At 43.1% G+C, this 27,691-nt stretch overlaps 1 protein-coding gene across 1 annotated transcript in view; it reads left to right on the top strand.

Annotated features, from left to right (window-relative positions):
* Window positions 1-27,539, top strand: part of SLC22A3 (solute carrier family 22 member 3) — a 29,968-nt gene extending 2,429 nt beyond the window's left edge. Inside the window, exons 2-11 of the mRNA XM_066315439.1 lie at window positions 7,590-7,693; window positions 9,731-9,885; window positions 12,340-12,505; window positions 13,505-13,622; window positions 18,595-18,692; window positions 18,831-19,045; window positions 21,395-21,503; window positions 21,751-21,863; window positions 23,034-23,133; window positions 23,882-27,539. Coding sequence (XP_066171536.1) covers window positions 7,590-7,693; window positions 9,731-9,885; window positions 12,340-12,505; window positions 13,505-13,622; window positions 18,595-18,692; window positions 18,831-19,045; window positions 21,395-21,503; window positions 21,751-21,863; window positions 23,034-23,133; window positions 23,882-23,939 — 1,236 coding nt within the window. The 3' untranslated portion in view covers window positions 23,940-27,539. The remainder of the gene's footprint in view (window positions 1-7,589; window positions 7,694-9,730; window positions 9,886-12,339; window positions 12,506-13,504; window positions 13,623-18,594; window positions 18,693-18,830; window positions 19,046-21,394; window positions 21,504-21,750; window positions 21,864-23,033; window positions 23,134-23,881) is intronic.
* Window positions 27,540-27,691: the final 152 nt, after the last annotated feature.

Here is a 27,691-nt window from a genome sequence, read left to right as displayed (position 1 = left end):
CTGTGCTCCCAAAGGTGCTTATTAGGAAAACGATGGAGTAACAGTCTGCGAGGATAGGACTGTCTCTGCCCTGTGCCAGGGCAGCAGGTCACACAATTGGTGTCACTGTAACTGCTGGAGGCGTTCTTGCTGGCCAGGTCCACCCCAGATGGAGGCTGCTGGGCTGTGACCTGTGCCACTTGGAACCCTTTCCCGGTTTTGCAACATTTTCTGGATAAATCATATCCCACGAGGTTCAATTTCTTCATCTAAAAAGGAGGCTTGTGACATGCATGTCCTGACTCAATTGCTCTGAGATCAGCTTCTAAAAGGGGCTTGATATCTTATTAATGAGTTATAGATCCAGCAAAGATAATTTATATCCCAAATGTAATTTAGTCTTTTTTCACCCAGCTGAGTCTCTAACAAGCCATGACTCAATTTAGGCTCTGTTTAATTAGCTCACCAAAGACTGATTTTCTTATCCATCTACTTGCAAATGCTTCATTTTGTCCATGTGTGCAGAAATGTTTCCTTCAGCTAAAGATTTCTGGCATGTCTTGGTTGAATCAGCAGTGGAAGTGACCACAGATACAAAGTTAAGAGGATGAGTTACAAAACAGTCTCAGGATGCCTGTTCAGGGAGAAAGAGAGAGGAGGGGGAGAAAAGTCAGTGTACTGAAGGAGTTCTTCCAGGCCTATGGCAAGCACAAGCCCAGTGTGGATTTGCAGCATGACAGGGGATTCAGAGGGCAAAAGCAGGGATATAAAGCCTTCTCTGTGAATAGATGTCATATCACACAGGAGGTCTGGCAGCCAAAGCACAGGCTGTTGCAATGGGTTCTGAGCACTCTTCAGAAGCTAAATCATGTGCTGATTTGTAAGAAGTTGTGAAATGGATGGCATTGTGGTACCTTACTTCACTTCTCATGATCACTGGCCATTCTCTCATCTTGGATAGTTGTCTTATGCAAAAGTGTTCACAGTAGCATCAGCACAAGGAAATGAAGGAAAAAAGGGGAGTGTGGGTTGATACAAAGCACACACTTCTTTTTAAGTACTGCTTTGAGTGCCTGCTGCATCACCTGCTGCTGCAGGACTCCCAAGTCTCAGTGTTGGGGTACAGTGAGGTACTGGGAGAATGTACAGGACTTTCCTCCTTTAGCATTTGAGGAGAAGAGCAAATTGTATTAAGAAATCACCACAGGAGCAACACATGGCAAAGCCAGGTCCCTTGTTCTAGTGATGGGCAACACAGCATTGCTAAAGATTCCCTCTGAAGATCTTTTGGTGTCCAATGGGCTCTGACAATAAGTCTCTAGTTCTGCAGTGACATGGCCAAGAGTCTCTGTGCTCTATTGCTTGAGGTCAGGCTTTTCTGTGAGGGCAATACAGATTTGAGATCATTGTCACTGGTGCTGCACACACAAACCTGCACTGTGCTAGAGGTGAGCAAACAGGAGCTGGGTTGACATAAAGGTTTCAAGATATCATTTTGAGACATAGCTGTGCTGAGGTGGTGCAGAGGACTTTGGCTCAGTGCAATCAGCTCTGGTTTAATTAAGTGTGCCTTGAATATCTCCCTGTGAATCTGCATCAGCAGCAGGATGGGAATGCAGTGGCTTCTCAGATTTTTCCTGGAGAGGGAAGCTGACAGGGTAAATTATCAAGGTAGATCAATTCCTGACTCATGCCAGCTGGTGCCAGCTGAAATGATGCTGGTCCCAGCAGGTGGCTGGCACTGCTCAGGTGGGAGGGCTGGTGACAGCAGCAGCTCCTCAGAGGGAGGAGGGAAGGAAGGGACTATATTTCTGTGCAGCAGATGGAGATGGAGGAACCAGTGTACTGGGAGGCTGCAGAGGACTGGGTGGCCACAACCTCATGCCGTGGCCCAGGGGCTTGGAGGGGAGCCCAGGTCACCCCCTGAGCCCTGTAGCACTTGAAACAGAAAGTGTTTTGCCTGCCAAGTCCTGCTGGGTGAGCCTTGTGAAAGACCCATGTATCGAGGACATACCAACATACCAAAGTCAACAAACCTAACTTTTCCAGGAAACTGTGCTGAAGATGGGGCACTGATCTTTAAGACTGCTGGGCTTTGGCATTATGTGCTATTATCCCTGAGAGACAAATCTAGCCCTTTCTGACAGGGTGGCTGGGAATAGTGTGCAAAGGGAGCAGCATTTTCTTCAGACACTGTCATTGTTGGTGACTCCTGAAGGCGTGGGTATGAGTTACAACTGCAGTTGCAGTGAAATGGCCTGAGGTGGTGGAGGAAAGAAGAGGGATGTGTATGTGGTCATCAGCAGCTGCAGCACAGATCCGCATATTTTAGGCAGCATTTATTTCGGCCGTTGTCAGCAGAAGTTGAGCAGAAGGGACAGATTTCTGTATGCCCTCTCTGCAGCAAATCTTCACACCGTGTACGACATCATTGGAAGACCTACAATACTTTGTTGCCAAAGTGTGAGGTCTGAGATGTAGAGGAGTTTTTGGAAGAGAGAGGCCACATTTTATTGATCAAAGGGTTGAACAATCCCTGCTATCAGGGAACAGTATGAGGTCTTGTACTGTGCCTGCTGTGTGCTGTTCTTGCTTTGCCTTGAATTAGCAAAAAAGTAGCAAATGTAATCACTAGTTGGGCCCTTTTGCGGATGCCTCCTTGCAGAAGCTGAAGACATGTAACAAGTTGCTGTATCTTCTCATAGATGCATATAGACAAAAATGCCATTCATAAAGACAAGACAAAGAAGAACTTGCTGCCAGAAGACATAAACCAATGAACAATTACTTAAAATGCTTGCACATAAGACTTCAACCAATCGTAAGTTGTTTAGCTGTGCCTGCTTCTACCTGTAACCTTATAAATATAGGGAATAAATAATAAAGGAGAGATCAAAACCTAATCATATGGGTGGCATTTTGATACTCGTCTCCTTTCTTGGCGACACTGAGGTGGACAAATGATCCTCTGAAAGTAGCCTATTGCACCTGCTAGGAACCAATCTTCTTCCTTCTCTGCTCGCCAGCCATCTCAGAAAATACCAGCCAACATTTGCAGAGAAACCTGGAAGGAAACAAATAATGTTTGTCTTGTGGTTTTTACAGTTCCTCAGAGAAGGAGATAACGTGTCAGTCAAACTCAGCAAAAAGCACAGCCGGTCTTTCTGCTGTCCTCCTCCTTTACCCTCAAACTGTTGATCTAGTGTGGCTGTTGTTATTGACATGGGACTATATCCTGTCTTATTTTCACTGTCATGGTGGGGTTAATATTAATTAGGGGAGGGAAAAGGGCATACAGAGAGCAGAGGGAGGAGCAACTCCTGAATTTCTTGAACTCTGACTAAGATTTCTCTATATGAGGGGCTGGAACTCTTGCTTGCAGGGGTTATGCCAGTGAGGCTGTGCTTCTTCCACTGCCATCAAACCCACTGGTACTAGTTGTGGGTTCAATCTTTTTCTTACAATTTTGAGGACAGCTGCTGCCTTTCCCCTGTTAGGAGATGAAGAGTTTCTTTACCTCCCTCTTGCTTTGGCCCTGAAGAGACAGAGACAAAGGAGAAGTACAGAACAGGCCTTTTGTGTCAGGACACCCAACATATGAGCTGATCCCAGTGGCAGGGACACAAAGTTCATGGACCTTCAGTCATGCACAGGAGGGAAACTTGGAAAGCTTTCAAAACTAACCTTTCCCTCAGGCCTTGAGCCCCTTGCCCTTTGGGCAGCAGGGAAGTGACTGACTTCTCTTGTCCTGGTAAGTGCTCAACTTGAAGCAAGACACGGAGAAAGGCAGTTGCTTCATCCCTTAGCATTCTGCCAGAAGCTTTAACAGAAAGCAAAAAAGAAGGTGATTTCTCCCTTTCCACTGCATGCATTTGCAGAGGGATTTGTTGCCGTCAGGGTGTGGGAAAGAGTCATTTGAAAGGGCAGTGGGTAAGAGGAGAACCGCTTAGCAACAAATTAGGAGCATGCAGCAACAGTCAGCATCTCCCCAGGTTTCCTCAAACTCTGAATATTCCACTGAACCATTTGTCACTGGGAATGAAAGGGTAAACCAAATACTTTTTGGTCACTTGTATGAATGCCATTTAAAATGTGTGTCTGGGCTCTGGACATGCTGCTGCAATTGGACTGGGGAACCACTGTAAAATTCTTTATTGACCATATAGTTTAATCCATTGTTTTGTAATTTAATTGTAACAGGCAATAAAGTTCTTCATAACTCCTCCCCAAGATTGCTACATTTTGAGGGGCTTTTAATGGCATGTTGTGATTTAAAACAATATATTTCTACAGGGATACGTGTGCTGAAGTGAATAAAGGTCTCTCAAGTACTAGAAATTACAAGCTTGTGGTTAGTCTTTAGGTCAAACTGAAATGGAAAATGTTTGCCTTGTTCCAAAGTCATGAAGAAATGAGAAGTTGCCACATTCCATATTTCCCAGTCATTAGTCATGTACAAGCTCATCCAGTTGCCACTCCTTACAGTGATGACACCACTAATGAGCTACAGGGAGCCAGTGCAAAGTCTCTTTCTTCTCCCAGAGAGATCTCACTTAGCTGGTTTGCTGCTCCTTTATGGATCAGTGAAGCACTCAGAGCCATTCCTTCCAGTCACACCACTGCTCCTGTAAATCTGAGCACCTCGTTGGTGTCCAAGCCTCAGCACACATGCAGACATTCCTGACAGGAATGTATTTCCAACCAGCAGTGGATGGCTGCACACACTGCGAGGCTGGCAGGGGGGACAGAACTGGCTTTCCCATCTGTTAAGGACATTATAGAAGCTGTTCCTGATGCCTACCTGTGATGGCAGGGCCTCGTTTCTGCTTACAATGGCAGCTCATTGTCAAGGCTAAGAGAGAAGCAGTGAGGAAGTGGATCGTTTCTCAGTTTGGGCAGTTTTTTAGTCAGCTCCCTAAACAGAAAGGGTCTGTGTTCGGGTGCACAGTGGTTTGTGTCCTACAGTGGATAGAAATCCTGCAGGTGGGGGCAGGACTGAATGCAGAGGTGAGATGCAGGGCTGTGCTGGGTGCCTGCAATAGCACAGGGAAGGAGTTGGCTGAGCCAGGTCACCTGTTGGGTGATTACAGTGAGGAGACAGCTCGCTGGGTACCCACAAGGTCTGTCAGGGTGTAGCCAGTGCTGTACAGAGTAACAAATAGACTTCAGATCAGGGGAAGAAAACCCTAAGGCTTTACTTTACTTTTTCATATCCTTCTTCCCCCATCCTCTGGCACTGCAGTAAATGCTTTAGCATTTTTAGGAGTGTAAACCTCAGCCCGTGCATGGACAGGTGTATGAAGGTTCAGAAACAGAGAGGGGGCACCATGCCACTGCCTTGTGTGGAGGCTGCTGGTGAGGAAGGTGTCTGGAAGGGGTGTCGTACAGGGGGACCAAGGACTAACTGGAGGCAGCCTGAAAACATGGGTAAACTGTTGCAGATGATTTTCATCCGAGGGATGCATACAGGGATAACTTTCATGCACAACCAAACCAGGTCACAGCTGAAGCAGTGAAGTGGGTCTGACAGGCGGCTTGGATAAAGAAAAGGTCTCTGCTGAGTCTTCAGGCCTCTTTTAAAGGTTACATTCCCCTCTAAAGGTTATGTTTGCAAATGAAAAACAAGACATTAGCAGGGTGATGACTTCAATGGTAGGTGCTACGTCAAACAAACAGAAGTGCTTATCTATATCAGAATTTATTTAAATACTTAGAAAATGACCAACTGCAGGACTAACTTTGGAGAACAGTTAGTATATTTTCACTAATCTTTAGAAAGAGTCCGTAGCTCCTTAGAAGTTTCCTAAATGTTACTATTTCCCAGAATATATACAATATTTGACTATATTGTAAGTGTAGAGATAGTTCCAGCTGCTGCATAAATCATGGGAAATTGCTGTAGAGATGAAAGAATCCTCTCTGCTAAAGATACTTTCCCCTTCCTTTCTGGTATGCATTTGTTCTCCTGACTTCTTTCATGATGGTTTTTTCCTTGCTTGTTTACAGTAGAGAGAGATCAAGTAATTTCAAAATAAATACAGTTTTTGAAAAGAGGTCAAGGAGAGTCCCAAGCTCTGGCATCAGCACAGGCAATTACACTGTGATTTAAAAAAATCTTCTTTTAATGGTCGTTCTTATAAATCCCCACTGTTTTCCAAAGATACATCTTTTGATACTATTTGCTAGCATTGTCATAGCTTCGAAAAGCAAGAGGTTAAGCAGTATTTGAAATCTGAAAGTGCTGCTCCATGTTCAGTCTATTTTAGGAAAGCATTGCAATTGTCCTTGAGTACGACAGCTGAGAGCAGGTTTTATTCCTCTCAGAGGTCTCTACTCAAGATTTAGAGAAGTGGAAGCCAGGTGCTCATGGCTTGACTTGGCTGAAAGGTGGCCAGTGGGAGTAATGGGGTTGACATCAAAACCATGACTTTTTTTAAAGTCAGCACAGGTGGGATACCTATCAGGTTGGAGACCTGTGAGGTGCCCCTTGTATGTCTTCTGAGATCTCAGGCCCAGATAATACTCTAGACATTAATTACAGCATGCAAATGGGCTGGGATGCAGCTCGGGCACACGACACAAAGTGCTCTTGTTGTTTTAGGGTCTGGAGAACTGTGAATGGCCAAAGAGGCTGCTATCTCTCTAGCCCACCCTGTGGCCACTCTGCTCAAGCAGTGCTTGAGCATTGGTGTTGTCATGTGCTGGTGAGCACAGATTTGTGTGCTTCAGCAACCAGCAAATAGTTGACAATTAAAAATTTCTTTTAGCTCACATCCGAAAGCAAAAGGATCTCTCTAGGTAAATGGTGGCAGCTGCTGTTGTCTGTGGCTTCCTTTGGTCCTGAGGCCTCAGTGTTGCAAAGATTACCCCAGGTGTGGATTAAAGTCTCCCAAATCCCATATGGTCTGCAGTGGTTAATTTTCTTTATTCTCCAGGAACCTCTAAAATAATTTCACATGCCATGTTGTCTATATAATTACTTCAGTTTTAGTTTCATTCTAGTTTTAGTTCCTAGTCCCTTCCTTCCTCTCAACCACTTTTCCCTTCCCTTTGCCTCCACTCATCCCCACCCCCATCCCTGCTAGGGAGTTATGGATGCTGCAGTATAAGGAATAGAAAAGTTTGGGAAAGCTAAACCAAGAGAATATATATTTAGTATGTCTGAAATTCACCTGAGATCTGTTTTCAGTTTCCTCAGAGACTACACGTTTTTGCTTTTATCTAGAGGGCACTAAGAAGCATAACTAAACCATTTCTATAAGATGCCGCTTTCACTGGCAATAGCTGTGGACCCTTATTCTGCACTGAACAAAGTCAGGACTTTGCCTTGGCACCATCTTTAACAGCGTTGTTTGCAGAGGCGTGATTTGCTTTCCAAATCTGGAAATAATAATGTATGAAAGGCAGCATCCTCTTGGCAAGGAGGAGCTCTCCCTGTTCATGACCACTTCGCGAGTGCTTGCTATGGGCCCACTGGTGCTTGTTATTGAGCAAGCAAATTTGAGTTTCCCCTTCCCTTTCCCGTGTGACCTATGCAGTTCTGTAATGTTTTGCCCTGAGGGTGACAAATGACCCACCTGGGTGTTTGTGCCTCTCCTTTGTTCCCACAGTACGATCTTGTGTGTGGCAATGCCTGGATGCTGGATCTCTCACAGGCCATCCTCAATCTGGGGTTCCTGGTTGGAGCATTCATCCTGGGCTATGCTGCTGACAGGTACAGTATGAGCTCTGCTGTCCTTTGGTTTGTTGGGAGGCAAAACCACTCTCAGTATCACCTGCAATAGGCATGTGTCAACATTTTGCAGGTTTAATTCTCTTGGGATAAATATCCCCAAACTGAGTTAACAAAACCCAGCCAATGTAATCTTTGCCTTGATTTGGGCTGGAAACTTTTTGCAATTGTACTTACTGGTTGTATTTGGACCTTAAAATGCTATGAAACGAGCTTTTCTTGTGGTTTCCAAAGTTTTCTGTGCACATCTGGACCCAGGAAGGGCAGAAGGACACAGAAACAAAAAGGAAGCATTCAGAGGAACTTTCTGACTGATGCTTACTGAAGAATGTTTAATAGGCATTATTGATGAAGAAAGCTGCTACCTGAGGAAAGAAGGAAGGGGTTCAGTGTGGTAACTCTCTCCATTCATAGTCTGGACTCATGCTTACCTCCCAGGTCATCGCTCCTGCCACCCAGTCCTCAGCTCCATGAGATGAAACCAAGGAGAAGTCCCTCTCAATCTTACCCATTCCGTGATTCATTGTGAGAAGGTGTGGGCGATTTTCAGGCTTGAGTAGCTAACCTGCTCCAGAGTGGGGAGCTCTCACAAGCTCTACTTTGCTCTGAAAGTAAAGAAGGGAGCCTAGTTTGTGCTTGGTGCTGCTATTGAACAATAGTCAACCTGTCCATTGGCTGACAGCACCACTGATGGTTTCAATGACAGAGCATTTTTCTGCCTGTTTTTTTGGTTGGGTTTTTTTTGTTGTTGTTGTTGTTGTTGTTGCTGTTTTGTTTTGGGGTTTTTTTTGTTTGTTTGTTTTTTGGGGAGTTTTTTTTTTGGTAATAATAATAACTTGGAGTATGATTTCTTCATAGGCAAAGTTATCCTTAATGGTATCTTGATAGAAAATTTTGAACTAGCAAAAAAAAGTAATTTCAAGGAAAACTTCATCTTTCCAAGGATTATAGTAATAAGGGAAGAAGCAAGGAAAAAAGAGGCCATGGCACAGACTAACTTAAGATATCTCTGCTCAGTCTGGCCAGGCAATTGTGATACTAGCACCACAAAACTGTGAAAGGGCAGAGATATTACAGAGATATTTAAAATAAAATAATATGCCTATGTGTGCTTGTGTGGTAAGCCTAATGAAACTACTGTATGGCTGTGAATATTGTATATTGACAGAACTGGGGAAATGTGCTGCAGCCAGATCATTTCACTCTTTTTTCCTTGACAGCGCTCGAAAGAATGGATCTGGTTGAAAATTGCCTGGGTTTTGTCCTGCATGAATTCTTTTCATGAAACCCTTTGAACAAAATGAACAGACAAACACTATTGTAAATACTTTATGGTAATATAAAGAGCTACATAATTTTTCACAGTTTCTTCTTAAAACAGCAGCAACAACAACAACAACAATGGAGAAATGACCTAGTTGTGCTCTAAAGACACAATTCCGTGAAACTACAGAAACATTTTTTTTTTTTTAAATTATGGCTTATGGCATATAATTATGTGTCTTGCTACAAAGTGAAACTCCTGAATACATTAGACACATTTTGAAAAAATGTGATCTAAACCTAAACTGAACCTAGAAAATTACATAAAGTAGTTAAAGAAGAAATGACTTTCACACAACTGGCTGTAATTATTATTAGAACACTAATTTGTGGAAACCAAAATTCTCAGCAAAAATTGCCCTTATCAAAAATCTGATCATATCAAAGACTTAAACTGCAACATATGAGCCATAGATAAGGTACAAAAAGACAAACAGTTTTCTGAGACAAAATGGGGATTGGTGAGGACATTTCAAATTTTGGAATTAGTGATGTAAAGATAGTGATAACTACAACAGGGAAAAGAGTTCCATATCCCAAGAACCAATACTACAAAGTTTCAGAGAACCAGCTTTAGGAAAAAGGCTGCTCTCAAAAAGGCACTGTCAGATCTGGCATTAAAATGAAATGTTGGGGGAAAAAGGAAAAACCTTTGTGTCTTTTCATGATTTCCACTTTCTTTTCCTTTTTCAACAGATACGGCAGAATCCTCATCTACCTGCTCTCCTGCCTTGGAGTTGGGATATGTGGTATCATAGTGGCATTTTCACCAAATTTTACTGTATTTTTGATCTTCCGTTTCCTCCAAGGCATGTTTGGCAAGGGAACCTGGATGACATGCTACGTGATTGGTGAGAGTTACCTTCTTTTTTTCTTGGCTGGGGAAAGTTAGGGATTTTTGGAGGACAAAGACTCCATCTACTGACTGACTGCATCTACCTGTCATAATATTTTTTTCTTGGGAACAAAGCACTGGCTCTGGAGTCAGCAGAAAAAGAGTAACTCAAGTCCATCCTAGTTGATGCATTTGTTTCCCAATGATTAAGAGGTGAGGGAATGGATTATTCACATATGAAGGTTTTTTATTACATGGATTACCACTATGATAAAAATCTACAGAGCAAGACCCAAATAAACCGGATACACAAACAGGGGAGATGGTTTATTTTGGCAGAGTCTGAATGTCTTCCACAGATGCTCAGTGGAGTTAGCTGCCTCTCCTCACTGGGAGGACAGCTTGGCTGGCTGCTTTCATTCTTTAGCTGGAAGACTTTGCTTAGTGTCAGGCTGGACACCAGGGTCCATATTAGGATAGCTATTTTTCTGAAAAGGGAAAAGAAAGGGAAACTTTGTTATAAATAGCATCAAAACAGCAGGGATAGAGAATCTTTGGTAGGTTATAATTATCAGTCTATAGTCTATAGCAGTGAGGCTCCTTACATAGGAGCCTCATAGGAGGCTCCTTTCCTTTTGACAACGAAGGGATATTATTGTGGTGTCTTGAATGACTGCTAGGTTCAGTAAAGCAGTCGTAAAGCATGAAAAATGAAAAGATTTTGAGGAAGACATCCTGCAAGAGATGGGATGTCAGATATACCTAAAAAAACCCCCAACCATTTGGTGACCTACATTTATAGACCAAAACATAGTGATAATGTCATTATATAGGGCAAAAGCTTGTGTCATTGCTGTTGTCTATGAGGCCTGTCACAAATGTTTAAAATTCCTAGTGAATTTAGATGAATGGGAGCAGAATTGGAACCAGACATAAACACAGTGAGACCTGGGAGCACTGTGATGATGTATGTGCAAACATACCAGCTGAGCCCTTTTAGCATCTAAAACCCAGAAGAACCCTGCTTTTCTGGGCCAAGTTACTCTGCTGAACAGCTCCTGTCCAAGATCCAGTGAAAGGACCAGAAGCTGTTTTTCTTCTTACTTCCATGCACATGGCTTAATTTTAAACTGAGATCTTATCTTGAAACTTTGGCAAATGCCAGCAATATGTTTTATGATAGACCCATGGCTTCCTTAAAATGGCCAAGTTTTAACTGAAAGGAATGTTTTTCAATGCTCGGATCAGGCTGCCTGACTTTAGGGAAAGATTCAGGGATCCTGAGAACATCAGGTACACTGTATTGCTGCAGACCTAAGCAAGGTGCCTAACTCTTGGATAGAGTGATTCCTTCCAAATCCCTTCAGGGATCAACTCTATTCTCTTGGGATCACTCAGAGTATTTACCAACCTAACATCTTTTAAGAAACATATACAGATCATAGATTTGTTTGCACCAGGAGGGTGGTTGCTATTAATACATTCCCAAAGCTCTTGTTTGTGTGTTTCAGGCTGCCTCAATAACCTCCTTTTGCTTTTACATACAATCCACCTCCTTTGGGGACAGTGCTAATCAGCTATCTTTAGGCAACAGAGTTGCCCCTGAGCTATGCAGATGTGATGGATTGCCAATAAAAATGGCCATCCTGTTATATTTCTCCACATTGACAGCCAAAAAACACCATTGTTACTTGTAAATTTGTGCCTCCTCTGGCTAAATAAATAAATAAATAAATAAATTTTAAATAAAAGGCTTTCTGCACGTTGCAAACTAAAGTTAAACCCTCTGTTTTTACTCTGAAGGTGTTGTAGTGGAGGCAGTTTTAGAACAAACAGGAGACACTTGTTTATGCATTGCTTACCTCAATTAAGGATGTCATGGCCATGGGATATTGCCCAAAAACCAGCATAGATTTCAGAGCTATTAGACACATTTGAAAAATAAAAACTCCACCAAATGACTAAGAAAAACCCCAAACAACAAAAGCTAAAACTTTCCTAATAAATAAACAAACCAGACTGAGTCATACCTTACCCTCAGAGCAACCAGCATGATATGGTTAAACTCTCTTCCCCACAGACACCTTGTCCATATTACCTGCTGGGCTCAGCCTTGGCCTGAAGGAACCCCTTGTCTGGGGCAAAGCTGCATCAGGGAGGGTGCTAAGGATTTCCCACCAAGCATGATCATGATGCAGTCTCAAACTCCTGTTGTGGCCCTATGTGACCGAGTAGCAAACATGCAGCCAGAAACCCCTCTGGCTGAAAAAGGGTGGCTGAGTTGGTGAGGAGGCATCACTCACGTTTGCCCTGGACAGCCTCAGTGACGTGCTTGCATGAACACAAAATGCTGGTCTAGACAGACCTGTGGCGTGATATGGCATAGCCTTCCTTATATTTCACCTCTATTATTATTTTTTCAAATTGGGTTTGTTTCTGTGTTACTTATTTTGGCTTTGTCTCTGCTCAGTGACGGAGATCGTTGGTTCCGATCAGCGGATCGTTGGAATCGTGATTCAGATATTCTTTACCCTGGGAATTATAATTCTTCCTGGAATTGCATACTTGATTCCCACTTGGCAGGGGATCCAGCTGGCCATTTCATTGCCCAACTTCCTCTTCCTGCTCTACTATTGGTAATGTTGCAGTCATTGCTCTTGTCATTATTGCTATTGCTGTTTGAGCAGCTTGAGAGTCCTACTGTGGCTCCAAGTCTCCAGAGTGGAAGATGTAGAAGAATATAATTTTGTATTCTTGACTTTGTAATTTGTATTTCCTTTTTAGTGAATCACAGACACCCATTACTTTAGTTCTTCTGCCCATAGTTTGCCTCTCTGATCAGCCACAACTGGCCTTTCACAGAACCCCACTCTGTTTGTAAGGTTAACTTGATCAAAGTTTCTTTTTCCCATCAGCCATGACACCCCACTTCTGCCTCCCATTATCTACTTAGCTGAAGTCTGACCTTGCCCTCAGGTCCCCTGATCAGGGCTGTACAGCTGATGAGAAAGCAGAGCTCTAAGTCGTGGTAAACACCTGTCCCAGTGCAGCCAATCCTATGGGATAGATCCAAATAGACTAACCCACAGACCCTCCTCTTGAACACTGCTTCCTGAAATGCTGCCTGCTGTAAACTTTAACACAGTGAATTATCTTAACCCTAGGCTAGCAGAAACTGAAACACCCATCAGTGGTATTGCTTTGTGTTCAGTTTATAAAAGAAGTATACATTTGTGTGTGTATATCCTACAGTGGTACAGCCACAAGCTTCCTGATCTGCCTGTGTGGGCTACTCTTACATGTTTAGTGTTTGCTTTCGTTGTTGCTGTTCTACAAGAATCTTCTTTGCCTGTTGGTTATACTTTTGACAACCATTGTGCAGATGCAACATCTAGATTTCTGATTTTCAGCTTTGCAGAGTATTGATGTAGTTTATTTTCTTCTTTCTTGCCCACTAGTATAAAATACTTTACAGGAGGCTGAGTCAAAAAGCAGTCCACAAAAGAGTTTTTTGACTGAAAAAGACTGAAAAAAATCTGTATTTTGTGTTAACACAGAGTAAAAGATAAAAGTCTTTGGTTTACTTTTTATGTCACAGAGTAAAAGCCATATTTATGACTTTTTTGTTCTTACAGGGTGGTTCCTGAATCTCCACGTTGGCTCCTGACACGCAAAAAGGGAGAGAAGGCTTTAAAAATCATGCGCAACATTGCAAAACACAATGGCAAATTTCTCTCACCACATTACTCAGAGGTACAGTCATATGTTTGAGCTAGAGATTTTTTTTCTAAGCTTTCTTAAGAAAGCTTAGAACCTTCTTTTGAAGGTTCAGTGGTGTTAAAATGTTTTCTCTTTCAGCAATGGACAACACTCTTGCAGAGTCACACCAGAGCAGTTTGTTTTCAGTCACATAGCTACTTTGTTAATTGCAAAATGGGAAAAGTGAACTGGCTGGAAATATACAGGCTGAAAAAAACCGTTTGTGAAGCAAAGAATCAGGTCTTTCTTTTGTAACACTCCTATTTTAAAAACTTGTGGGAAATATTGGAAGCTAACCTGAGGGGCAATGGTATTTCATAGCAGTTGCCATTTTATCTGACAGAGCAAGTGGAGATAGCAGCATCCACTTTCCTGGCCCCTTTTCTAGAAGTTCCTTTTACAACTCTAAGGGAAAAGGAAATGACATTTTAAGGATGAATTTGCTTCCATCCCAACAGGGAGAAATACACTTGTGAAGTTCGCAACCGAGGAAGCTCTGTCTGAGATGACTATTCACAAAGTAGGATGATATGTGTTAGTTACAGTCCTTTGGCCAGTGGTCATGACAGACCTTGAAAGGACTGATGCAATTCAAATAATGCTGTTGTGACATTGCAGGATTTGGCTTGTTCTGTGTTGGTAGCAAGTGTTTGGCTCTCAGACCATGATTATCGCAGCATTGGACTTATGGTTCAGTGAGAACAGATGTGGTTATCTGGAGTGATCATTAAGGTCCCTTTCAACCCAAAACATTCTACGATTCCTGTGCTGGGGACCCCAGAGCTAGATGCAGCACATGGTCTCACAAGGGCAAAGCAGAGGGACAGAATCCCCTCCCTTGCCCTGCTGGCCATGCTGATCTGGATGCAGCCCAGGACACAACTGGCTCTCTGGGATCCAGGTGCACATTCCTGGGTCATGTCCGGCCTCTCATCCACCAGAACTCCCAAGTCCTTCTGGGTACTGCTGCTCTCGGCCTGTTCATTCCCAGCCTGTGTTGATACCAGGGGTTGCCTGGACCCAGGTGCAGCACCTTGTTAAACCTCATGAGATTACAAAGGGATATAAACCTGTTGGAGTGAGTCCAGAGGAGGGCCATGAAATGACCAGGGGGCTGGAGCACCTCTCCTGTGAGGAAAGGCTGAGAGAACTGGGATTGTTGAGCCCAGAGAAGTGAAGCTTCCATAAGACCTTAGAGCTGCCTTCCAGTATCTAAAGGGGAGTTACAATAGAGCTGGAAAAGGACTTTTGTCAAGGCCATGACAGGACAGAACAAGGGGGAATGGCTTCAATTTGAAAGAAGGCAGTTTTAGATTAGATATTAAGAAGAAAATCTTCATTGTGAGAGTGATGAGGCATTGGAAGAGATTTCCCAGAGAAGCTGTAAATGCCCCAATACCACATAGTGTTCGAGACCAGGCTCGGCAAGGCTTTGAGCAGTCTGGTCTAGTATACAGTGTCCCTGCTCATGGCAAGGGAACTACATGAACTTTAGTACCCCTTCCAATCCAAACCATTCTATGATTCTATGAATTACTGTCTTTTACTGGGGCATGTACTGCAGTGTGATTCCTACATCCAGTGGAATTATGCAGTGCCGACCGTTCCCCAGGTCATTTAGCAGGAAGTCTGTGCTACTGCAGCTTCCCCTCCATGTTCAGCCCTGCATTCCTACACCCACTTCCTCTCTAAACATCAGCATTTTCAAGGCATCATATCATAAAGATGTGTCTTTCATTGCTTTTTGTTTAAAATTGTGTTGGGTTTTTTTGTTTTGTTTTCCCAAAGTACCCATGCTTATGACCTTAAGCTACTCACAGCTGCAGCAGATTAACCTCCACACATCCAGATTTGTGCTGGATCTGTTCCTGGACCTTTTTAATATAGAATCTCTGTGCTGCACATAGAGTCCTTTGTGCTGTGCCCAGAGGAGAGAGAGCATCTCCAGGAAGTGCATGGGTAATGGATCAAGGGTATTTCTCACATTAACTGATATCAGACTTCTCTTTCATGAAGCAGCTCCAGAATTTCAGGCTAAGTGAAATTAGGTGTGGAGACTCAGGGAGAAGTGAGAGGCACTATCCCTCAGTGCACTTGGGCTCAGATTTTAAAGGATGTCTGTATCAATTTCATCAGCCAAGTCCCTTACACAGCTCTGGATGTTGCAGCTTTGGGTTTTTGTTGGCATGCAGAAACCGCAGATGACCTTTACAAGAAAAAGGATAAACATCTGCTGCTTTTGCTTTGTGAATTATGACAGTGGTATAGGTCAACCCCAGCCAGAACTCATCAAATTAATTGTAAATTATAAACTCTTTTTCCCCAGTTGCTCATATTTATTCTACCACGGAGAGTTTTTTCAAACTAATTTTCTAATTTTTGGTCTCTGTCCAAAACCAGAATGAAATGCAACCCTCTGAGTAGGAGCTGCTTCTTAAGAGAATTTTGGATCAAAACTTGTCCCTTTATCTAGATTTTTTCCTACCCTATAGAACATATCTAGACTTTCTTGCACACATTAACTTACATATGTAAATGTTATATATATCCATGTATGTGTAAACCTCCATGGCCCATGAAGAATTGACCATGTATAGAATTATACACACTAAAATAATTGTGGGAAAACTGATATGTAATTTTGCTGGAACATGAAAATATGAGGGAAGTTATAAAACTTCATCCAGGGTTTTCAGTTGGGGTATCTTTGGAAACATGGGCTCTGTCACTGAATTCCCAACTGCTTTGGTATGAATAGCAAAGCTCTCCTTGACTTCAAAGAACAAAAAGAGGATTTTTTTTCCCTGTTAAGTGTTGACTCTCCATAATGCTTTTTTCCTTCATCTATAAAAAAGTGCTCAGTCATGCTTGGGGTTATTTTGACTTTATTAAGACATAAAAATACAAGTAGCAGTTGCGCTGAATTTATCTTTAGTCCTCTGGAAATCCAAAACCATATTTGCACAAAGTCACAACTGATGGCTGGCAGCCTGTTCTTATAAACAACAGACATGGCAGCTTTATAACCATGTCATGAGAGAGTCCAAGAGCAGTGCAGAAACCCAGCAACCTCAGCCTGCCTCACTAAGGACTCTGGCATGCAGCACAAGTGGCAGTGCTTTGAAGAAAACTTTTGGCTCTGGTTACAGAAGAAAAGTGAGAGGGAGTAGAAAGGAAGTTCAAACAAATGTGGGGTTTCTCTGTCTTACTTACAAAGCTTTGTGTCAGTGAGTTATGAAAAAGTCATGTGTAAATACACCCAGCCAAATCTCACTGAAAAGCAGCTGCGCTACCTTATAATATAAAAAAAAACAAATAAAAGGTGAAAGCTTTGGGCTCAGCTCTAGCTGAGCTGATGAGACCCCTAGGGCAATGCCTATGGCTTTACCTGTGTTCTCATCATGGATCTGCACGTTACCTCGAGCTTCTCTGACTTTTCATTCCTGTCTCCCCTTTGACCTGGGCTCCTGCACCTGTGTGAGCAGCAGGTGCTGTGGTAATAGAGAGGTTTGCTCCTCTCCTTGCCCTCTTAGGCCTCTTCTCAGGAAGGGTCAACAATGGAGAGTTAAAGCAGCAAGGCTGCCTAAAATCCTTCTAAAAATGGCACAGCTGGTTTAACCCCATGTTCTCCACAGCTGCTTTGAGAACTGATAGCAGTTTCAGCTGTGGCTGCCAGTTCTTGGGCAGCATCACTGTGGCCTCTGCCTAAAACTGCCTCTGCCTTATTTTCCTTGTTCTTCCTCACTTGGCACATGACCATATGAACAAAGGGTTGCCACCTGGCTTGGACAGCATGGTTAAAAATTGCTGGCCAGAGTTAAAAGCAGCCTAGATCAATGTAACTCTTCTGTTTTTGGCCCTGCTAATATCCTGGCTCTGTAGCATCTACAACAATGAATTTCTATGGGTAAAGACAGGACTGTGTGAAATCCTGCTCTTTTCTGTTAGTGCTAAACTTTCTAACCAGTAATTTCATTGAGTGTCTCATTGTGATTGTATTGGAGGCAGCTGACAACATATTTATTATACTTTGTATGCAGTATGAGGACCATTAATTCATACTTAGCAGGTTATTTTTTCAGGGTAAAAGCCATGTTCAGCGCAGTGCGTGTGTATTTTAGGACCCCCTGAATTTCACTGGTTGAATATTTTGTAGCACTTGAGCACTGTTGTTGCCTCCAGTTTGCCTGCTTTTCACTGTTTGCATTTTGTTCTCACGCAGCTTCAAGTAAACTATGTATGTTTATTTGTTTCTAGGAGGAGAAAGATGATGGATGGTGATGTTCACCAAGGAGGTCAAAGAGGTGGCTACCTGTGTAGCCAATCTTGGCCTGTCTGTAAAATTGTATATATTATGGAGTCAGAAAAATAAAGTTGAAGCTTTCCTGCTTGACCTCCTGCTGCCTGCTTCATCCTTTTGTGCACCCAACAGCAGCCACACACTGTCACAGATCTGCTCTTCCTCTCACTCCCCTTTTCTTCTTGCTGCCCACCTGTGCTATCAGTGATGTTCCCAAGCCCATTGCTTGCTGCTCAGCCCCTCTCTCCCTGCTTCCCTCAGCCCATTGCTTTGCCCTGTCTCCATCTCTCTGCCACCCTTGGCAGAAGGCAATTCTGTGCCCAGTGGTCCTGATGTGACAATGACTGCTTATTACCTTCCAAGAAAATCCAGGTCAACAAGGAGGAAATAATTTTTGCCATTCTCAAGTTAAGATTGGGGATTTTTAAAACGGATTTTTGTACAATCATCATAAAGGAAAGCTCACAGCCATATCCAGTTATTATCTGTTCCAACACCTGTGCACTGCTCTGGAGTGCTATGAGCAGCAAACTGGCTAGTCAGCACCTTTGCTCGCTTGGAATACTGCCAATCACTGCATTTAGAGACTCTGCATCATTTACACAGAGACTGTCTGAGCACCTGCCTGACTCCTGACAGCTGACTACTGCTCACTTGTCTCCTCAGATCACTATCAGCAATGAGGAGGTGAGCAACCCCTCCTGTCTCGACCTGGTGAGGACTCCCCAGATGAGGAGGAACACACTCATCCTGATGTACGCCTGGTGAGTGCCCATGTCAGTCCAACTTCTTACCTGGGTGGGGGGTGTTGAGGAAGGATTCCCTTGTGACCTTGAGGGTCTCTCCAGGGGCTTGCAATCATTTGTTTGCCTCTCAACACTTTTTCCCCCTTTGCTGCTTAGGTTCACAAGTGCCCTTATCTACCAAGGGCTTGTCATGCGCCTGGGAATTATCGGAGGAAACCTCTATCTGGACTTCTTCATCTCAGGAGCTGTGGAGCTGCCCGCCGCTTTCCTGATTATAGTGACAATTGATCGCATCGGCCGGCGCCTCCCCTTCGCCATGAGCAACATCGTGGCCGGCGTCGCCTGTCTCATCACCGCCTTCCTGCCAGAAGGTAATTCCCTTCCCTGTGTCAGGCTCCTCACTCAGGTCCGTGGCTTCTCTCTGGCACCCCCTGAGCGAGGGCAGTGAGACACACAAAACTGCAGATAAAAGTAAAAGCAGCTGGTGATACAAGCAGCACACCGTATTTGCATAGAGATGGCCCCTGGGGCATGGAACAGCCGTGTCTTGGATGGGTTAGGAACAGCAGCTGGGAGTAGTCTTAGAGAAAAGGTATGGAAAGGCCCTGTACTCTCTTTAAAGGCAAATGCAAGGGAAGAATACACAAACGTAATGGGGAAAAAACACTCCCTGACCTGGAACACACCTCGTGATGTAAGAAATCAGTGGTTGTGGTGAGTCATCTTGGTAGTCTTTTCCTTTAGAAATAAAACAATGCGAACCACAACACAATGTAGGGGCTGTGGGAGGCATCACAGAGATTGTTGCCTTGCCCTCACTCTCCCAGGGGTTTGGACAATGCTAAGAGGCTGGGAGTAAGATATATCTTTTGATTAAGTCATTCTTATCTGCTTTCAAGGACAGCTAAAAGGTCTGATACTGCACAAAGGCTTCCCAGCACTTCTTTCTTTAAATTGTTTCCCTACCATGTAGGGTTTTTTTGTTTATTTGTTTAGGTTTTTTTTTTTTAATCCCTAGGGTGGCTTTGGAGGTGCTTTGAGTTGTGTATAACCATAGGATTATGCTTTGCCTTACTGTAGCTGGGGACCAGCAGCTCAATGGACTTTAGAAAGGCTTATTCCTCCCCAGAGCTGTTCCTATCAAAGCGAGGGACAGTCCTGGCCGTCATAAGAGGATTTAGTTTCTCAAGGTATGTCATAGGGCTGCCAATAGCCTCCTCTCAGTAAGAGAGGACAGCCTTGGGATTAAGATACTTGCAGATTGGACACTAAAGATCCAAGTCCTGCTTTGAAGAAGTCTGTTTACACAGATGGAAAAAAACTGCAGCTTTCAGCTGTGAGCCCCATCATACTGTGTTGCTCACACGGTTGAGTCCCCTGGCAGAGGGCGGATCCACATGGACGTCACCATCACCTTGGGACTCTGATGGACTGAAGGGGTGCCATGGAGATGATGTGGATTTGTTTTGTTCTTTCCAGCATTTGTTTTTCTTCTATGTTTTTGAAAACAGAACTCTTCAGGGCAAAAGCAGTGTCTTGCAACATGGGATGAAGTTTAATGGTGGTTTGTTTGGTTGTTTTGGAAGGAAAATAAACCCAAGTGTCTCATTTTTGGTTCAGAGAAAACTGAAATGTTTTCTTGTTCTTCCACTGAAGGTTTGAAAAAACACAATCACTGCCAGAGCCCTCTCCAGTGGCAGAGTTCCTCTTTGTGCCAAGTTCAGGCTTGTTGTTTCACTTGCCTCCCTGTCTGCCTAGACATGGCTAGACCATGCAGGAGACTGTCCTCTCCCAAGAGTGTGACCGTGCTTGTCACATTTCTTGTGATGCACTTGCAAAGAGCACCAGCTCTCCAGAAAGGCGTTGCTCACAACGAGAGGGGCAGCTTTGTCCTGCCACGTGCGGGTGACCATCACACCCCTGCTGATGTACAAGGCCTTCCCACAGATGTATTCAAGGCAGTGGCTGCTCATCAGAGCTGGAGTGGAGCTGGGAGAGCAGGGCAGAGCCAACGGGGCAATGTGAGGTACAGCCTGTGCCAGTCCTGCCAGGTATGATGGAAAGGGAAGGGAGCATGATGAGGAGCAGCATAATTGGGAGTGTGTCTAATGTGCAGAGGCTAGAAAAATTGCAAAGGGTAGGTGGACTGCTTTAGGGAGAATTATTTTGCTGCAGCCTTCCTGGAGGTTTTTAAGAGATGTGTAGACGTGGCACTTAGGGACATGATTTAGTGGTGGAGTAGCAGGGTTGGGTTAACAGTTGGATTCAATGGTCTTAAAAGCCTTTTCCAACCTAAATGATTCTGTGATTCTATGCAGCTTTAGAGGTACCTTCCTTGTGGTCAGAAGGCTTTGGGAGGTGACTCAACAGTGTTTCTTACGGCATAACATGCCTATATAGTAAAATACTCCTTTCTGGAGCGCAATTTGGATGTGATCATGGAAGCTTATGATGGTTATTCTCCCACCCATGCTGTTATGCCCCATCAGCATTTTGAATCAATCAACTCTAGTGATTTCTAATTCTCCAAAGCAGCTTCACATAATGTTTGAAAGAAATAAATGCCAGTATAGATTGATAAGTACAGCACTGTCCTTTCGGTCTGATTTGCAGTGTTCCTGTGGTAGAATTTCTGCTGACAGGGCCTGGGGCTCTCAGAAATGCTCTGCTGGTGTGGCAGAGCACATTTCACACAGAAGTGTTTCTTTTTGTATGGACAGATATCCCATGGCTCAAAACGACAGTTGCCACGCTGGGAAGACTGAGCATCACAATAGCTTTTGAAATTGTCTATCTGGTGAATAGTGAATTGTACCCTACGACACTGAGGTACGTCAAAAGCTCCCAGGAATCTTCCAGCTTTTTTTCCTGGGGTTTTCCCCATTTCCTATTTCACTGTCCTTTAGTTAAACTTTGTTTTCTCCAGAGTTTCCCAGCTGAATAGCCGCTGCCTAATGTGGATGGCATATACTGAAAGAGATAATTTTGGGGCTAAGTCTACATTCTGCTTCTTAAACTGCTTGTTATTCTGTTTGGTAGCACCTCTCTAATATCTGGTACTTTTTGCGTTTTGCAGAAACTTTGGTGTTTCCCTGTGTTCAAGTCTGTGTGATCTTGGTGGGATCATAGCCCCATTCCTGCTTTTCCGATTAGCAGCCATTTGGTTGGAGCTACCTCTAATTATTTTCAGTAAGATTTAATTTACACTATACTTTTGGTTTAAATATCCTTCTCCTAACAGAGCTTTTCTTTTGGAGCAAAAGGAGTATGTGGCCTTATCTCCCCCTCAGACTAGTGCTTCTCCACCCCTATGCCTGGAGCACGAGGCTGAATGGCAAATAGGTGAAATGTGATTTCTTTGCGCTATATGGAAGAGAGCTCAGGTCTGTTTAGGTAACTCTGCTGAAGGAGCAGAAAAGAAACTATGTAAAGTGGTGTAAGACTAAGAAGCCTCACAGTTATGTTCTGTAGTTGCATGGGAGTCTGTGGCTAAACCAGACTTCTAGGAGATAGAAGTGACTGTAAAAAAAACAAAATGAAAAGGATAGAATAAGAAGGGAAATTTGCACCAATGACAACTTGAGCTGGAAACAAAATTAGAAAGATGAAAGACATTTTAAAAGATTACCATTATTTCAAGAAAAGACACAGAAGTACAGTAATTATTAAATTCTGCTGCTTTTGAGGAACATATAAATTCCCTCTCTTAAGTAAACAGCTACAAAATCAGAGAGGATCAGAGTGAACAGTGGAACAGTCAGAGAACATTTGATTTTTCGCTGCTGCCCATCTATTTTTCACTTAACCCATTATGTAAATTATATCTATGCAGGAAATTATTCCAAAATATCCATTCTTAATTCAGATTGTATCTGGATGCTGTTCCCCAAGGAGGAGTTTTTGTTCTGAAATACATAATTTACTTTGGCCATGGATAAAGGAAGAGAGTATCTCAGGAAAATCTCAGTGGTTTCAGGAAATACAGACGCATCTACATGAGAGATGAAATATCTGAGAAAAGGCAGATTTGCTGTACATGAGGAATACCACCCTGGTTCTCCTGCTGTTTTTATACGCTTGGCTATGTGCACGTATCTCAGGTTTTTGACTTCTAAGATCTCCCTTTGGGGAGATCAGGCTGCAAATGAGCTCCTGGCCCTCAAGTGATTTTGTAACAGGCTAAATCAACGTAACACAGAGGTATTTGGTTAGAGTAGGTTAATCGGAACTAGCTGATGCACTTAAAACATCTCACTTCAAACTCAATCTGAATAAACTTTTTTCAGTGGATAAATGCTGAAAATAAAAGAAAGCAACAATGTTCCTATTGCTTTTATATTTATTCAATGTCCATTGTAGGTATTCTTGCAGCTGTCTGTGGCCTCCTAGTGCTGCTTTTACCAGAGACAAAGGGAATCTCATTACCAGAGACACTGGAGGATGTGGAGCAGCTTCCAAGGTATGAGATGTATTTTCTTACTTATACTTGGGTGAGGTATCCTGAGGAAGTCCTCCTCTGATTTTACCAACTGTTATAAATTATTGACATTTTCCAGTGTCAAAGTAAATTCCCTAGTTAAGCTGATGCTATGAGCAGGTGGTATTTTCCTCAATAGAAATCTGAGCTTTGCAGTATCACTAAGGAAGGCTATTAAAAAAATGTATGGTGATAGAATCTGCATTTTTCTCATAGACACAAAGTTGTCCTGTGCATCTCTGGAAGCAGAAAGCAATAGTGCACAAGAGAGGTGCTGCAAAGCATAGCCTGCAGCTCTCTGCTCAAGCAAACCAGCCATTACCTCATCCTGTGAAGAAGGGTCCCTTATCATGGATGCAATCCCACAATTTGTGAAGTCATTTAAAAATCACATTTGAGATTGATTTATTGCTGAAGAGTTGTAGGCACAGCTTTCCCATTCCTGGCACACAGCAACAAGCCAGACTCTTCACTGCCCTGCAGATATGTGGGGAATACTTACACTTTGGCTAAATAATTTGAGGATCTAGTGCTATATATTAATGTTTCAAGGAGAGGCTTTGGATATTACATTAACAACTTTTGCCTGGTTCAATGTACAAACTAAAGAAAGAGGAAATTTTCTATGCAAAAAAAATAATCTTTCAGTACTGCAGCTCGGACTACAACTTGAACTACACAATTTCCTGTTTTTTCACACTTATACTTCTCTCCCCTTCTGTTTCAACAGTCATTTTGGAAAATGTGGCAAGAAACAGAAACACCGGGACACCAACTCTTATATTTGACTTTTGAAGGACAGCACTGAGCTAACAACTTTGTTCCCATACTGGGAATTTGTTCTCCACCTGCCACCACTTCAAAATTTGCTGCAAAATATGAATTAAACTTCATGTTCTTCTAAGCATAAGGACATTTAATACAAGTAGTGTATTTTTCTATGAATATGGAATAAATGCTTTTTTTCTGAGTACACTCCTTGCAAGGGGGGACTGTGGTTCTTCACAGAGAGCAGAACAGCTTTAAAAATATGGAATGTCCACCTCAGTGACCTCGTATTTATTTCTGTATCTGAGACATTCGTTTATTGTTTTGTTAGGATTTACATTTGTGTGGGAAGAATTTAAATGGTAGCACTTGTTTGAGATTTAGATGACCTTGAGGAGGAGAAGATGACTATTTTAATCTGTCCTCCTTTGTCCCTGAAGAATCTGGACCAATAGAAGTTATGATGACTAAAGAAGGAGGGTACTGATCAGGGTGTCTCTTTCCCTGGTTGAGAGGGGTGGAAATCAGCAGTGTGCATCAGGAGAATGAACCTCTCTCTGGTCTGATTGTCATCCTCAGGGAACCTTTTCAACAAAAGCCTTGCTTCCCTCCTTGTTCAAGGGCTTTCTGAAATGTGGAAGCAGTCCTCCTCACCTTTCCAGAGCTTTATGTAGGTGTCATACCCTGCACAGGGCATTAGCTCTGCAGGACAGATTGTCCTGCTGCCCATTAGTGCCTTTCCTCAGACACAGAGGGGGTTCATGGACACGCCTCATATCTTCAAGGGAAGGGCTTCTGCCTGCTCTCCTCTGTTGAATGCTGTTTCAAACACCTCTTTCAACAGCATGCTGACTCTTTTCTTTGCAAATCATGCTCTCTGCCCATCCCTACAAACCGAATTCCTTCAACCCTCACCACTGTCTAGATGACCTACAATTTCTGTCATCTGTTCATTATCACTTTTTGACATCTTTCTGTCTTGGGGACATTTTTTTGGGGTTGTTGACAGAGATGTCAAGCTGTCTTGGGCAGGGGTGAGCCAGGAGCTTTGGTTATGGAGGGAAGTTAAGTGTTAATTGGTCCTATGAAGCTGACATGTAACAGAATAACTCTCTGGCTCTGCAAGCAGATTTCCTTTCTCCTGCATGACCTTCATCAAGAATTGTGTCCTGGCCACTGACTGGTGAACAATACACTCCTTGCAGGGAAGGACTTGAAAGATTTGGCATTCAAAAGGTATCCTGTTACCAACAGAGAAATAAATAAAAGAAAGTCAATGAGATGTTGTAAAGGGCCTTATAAGCTCACAAAACCCCACGTTTGGCATAAGCAAATGAGTTTGGAAGGTTTATACCACAAATCAGTAGCACTAGAGTCAGTGAAAATGAACGACTACTGCTCCAGTCTCATCATCCTAAAAGAACAGCAGGATTTCCTGTGGTGAGGAATATATTGTGCTTTTCAACAATTCCCAACTCTCCCTGCCTTTTCCCAGCAACTGCCCTTATCACCAGCCCTTCTGGAGGAAAACAGGACCTTTAATAATAATCCTAGCCTAATGTTTGCACACTTTAGGCAGTTAGTGATAAAGGCCTGTCTTTCAAGGCTGTTTCTAACCTACTCTGAGGTCAAAGGTATGCTTAGCAGAAGTCAGTAATGACTTAGAGATATGAAACCAAATGAACATCTCACAATACATACAACTAATCTAGAAGACACCACACAAAACTGGAGCTACTGCTGCAAGGAGAAAACTTCTCCTAGACCAATGCAATCTGTAGATAGCTGGAGACAATAGCCCAAGGCTGGCTGGCAGAGACCAGCCCTGAACTGGAAGTGATTCACAGGGCGAAGTGATCACATGTGATGCTGGATGAGCTGACCCACCCTCTTCCATTTTGTGTTTCTTCTCTGTGATTTTTTTTTTAATTGGTGTCTTAAACACTTCAGCAGCTTGAGAAAGACTGCAGAGATCTTCCAAAGTTATGACCTGCCAAAACTGTGAATAATATTTGACAACTTCTTCAGTTTGTGCCGACTAAAATGTGTTGAGAAATGCAAAGACTTGTTTCCTCCTTTCAGATTATGCTTTGTTTTGTATAGCATTATGTGTTGCTCAAAATATAATGTAAGTGATAAATTTCAGTAGGTAAAGTGGCTTGGGGCAGTGCCAGATGTTTGAATATATTTATTTCTTAAAAATTTGTTTTGTAAAGGACAGCAGAAAAAAGCTTTTGTGTATGTTTTGACTTCTAATCTAGTAGTGCTTATCAACTTCAGGTGGTTTGTATTTGGTAATTGCTCCTGTGCTAACTCTTATCCCTCATGAGGATTTTGTAAGTCGAAAAATCTTTCCATCTCTATGAGACTTTGTGTTGTCCCTTGAAGGTGCAGTGGGTATGTAAGGTGGTGTATGACCAGCAGTTTGGTGATGCTGGGGTTGCACTCTTGTGAGGGAGAGAGGACAGATGAGGTGGTGGTACCAGATGAAGAGCTTCAGCAAGGGAGCACCCCAAGCAAAACTAGCTGCATGGAGGTGGATGCACATGGGCATGCAGACTACAGGACAGGCTGTTTGTTTAAAAAAAGTTATTCTAAATCCATATGTGCCTCAAACTGCTTAATACTACAGGGAAGTCTTACAAGCTTCTCAGGAGGCACAGCAGTGTCCTCCTAAGATGCATGTGTGGACACTAAAATGGCTGTTGTGACCCAGCTCACTCAGTGAAAGCCACCTCTTCAACGAGGGCCTGAACTCTGTCATCTGTAATTGCCTTGCATGTGTATCCTCCAGAGGCACAGTGAGAGATGTGAGGTTCACAAGAGACAAAGGGTCACTGTACCATCACCAAAGGCACACAAACAATGTGACCTCAGGAACCCAGCTGTATTTTTCCTGTTGGCAAGGAGGTTTCTTGGACCAACAAACAGATGAAACTGATATTTTGGGTCAAATGTTACACTGCCACCACATGTGCTGGGTTACTCTATTCAGTCTGTGCAAATGGTTACCACAAAAAGTGGCAATTTTTTATTGCCACTGCAGTCTTGCAGAAGGAAAAGATCACAATTAGCACTGTTTAAAGGGTTATGGGGTGGGATTTTTGTGGCGACTCAGGCATATCCAAGCACTTCTAGCCAGTTTGGCAAGAAGAGCAGGGCCAATGGTTTTTCTGTCTCCAAGCCAGGTATTAACCATGCCTTCAAGAGTTCACATCTAAAGAGCTTAACAAATCAAAGTCCAAGCTGCAACAGAGAATTTCTGTTGTCAGGGAAGCATTGCACAAAACTCGTGGCTGGCTTAATGATCAAAGTGGATATATACAGAAATTATGCAGGAGGGTATTTGTGCTCAGTGAATCCTTCTGACTAGACAGGTGTGTCCTTTATCAGAGCTGCTCCTGCTCAGGAAGGTAATGCCCTGAGATGATTTCATCTCCCAGAACCAGACTCCAGATGTAGAAGCTTCAGAAATCACCCTGCAACCTAACTATGCTTAATAGTTCTCATCTTCCTTTAGAGCAATGGGACAAAAAACCAAATCAAAGCTCCTAGGATGTTTGGATAACACATCCCTTCTGCATGCACAAGCACATAAAAAAATAAAGAAAAATTTAAAATGACGTGCAGCTTGGCTTGTCTGGGAGTGCAGAAAATGGACAAGACCAATCCCTTCCCAGGCAGCAGCTGTGTTACTTGGAATAGACTCAGCACACCCTGCGGATGCCTGAAGGACCCTTTGCAGAGCTGGGGGTCTCCAGATGCCTGTGGG

This window comes from Sylvia atricapilla, chromosome 3 (assembly GCF_009819655.1).
Source record: "Sylvia atricapilla isolate bSylAtr1 chromosome 3, bSylAtr1.pri, whole genome shotgun sequence".
Classification (NCBI taxonomy): domain Eukaryota; kingdom Metazoa; phylum Chordata; class Aves; order Passeriformes; family Sylviidae; genus Sylvia; species Sylvia atricapilla.
This window is presented reverse-complemented; position numbering and strand designations above follow the sequence as displayed.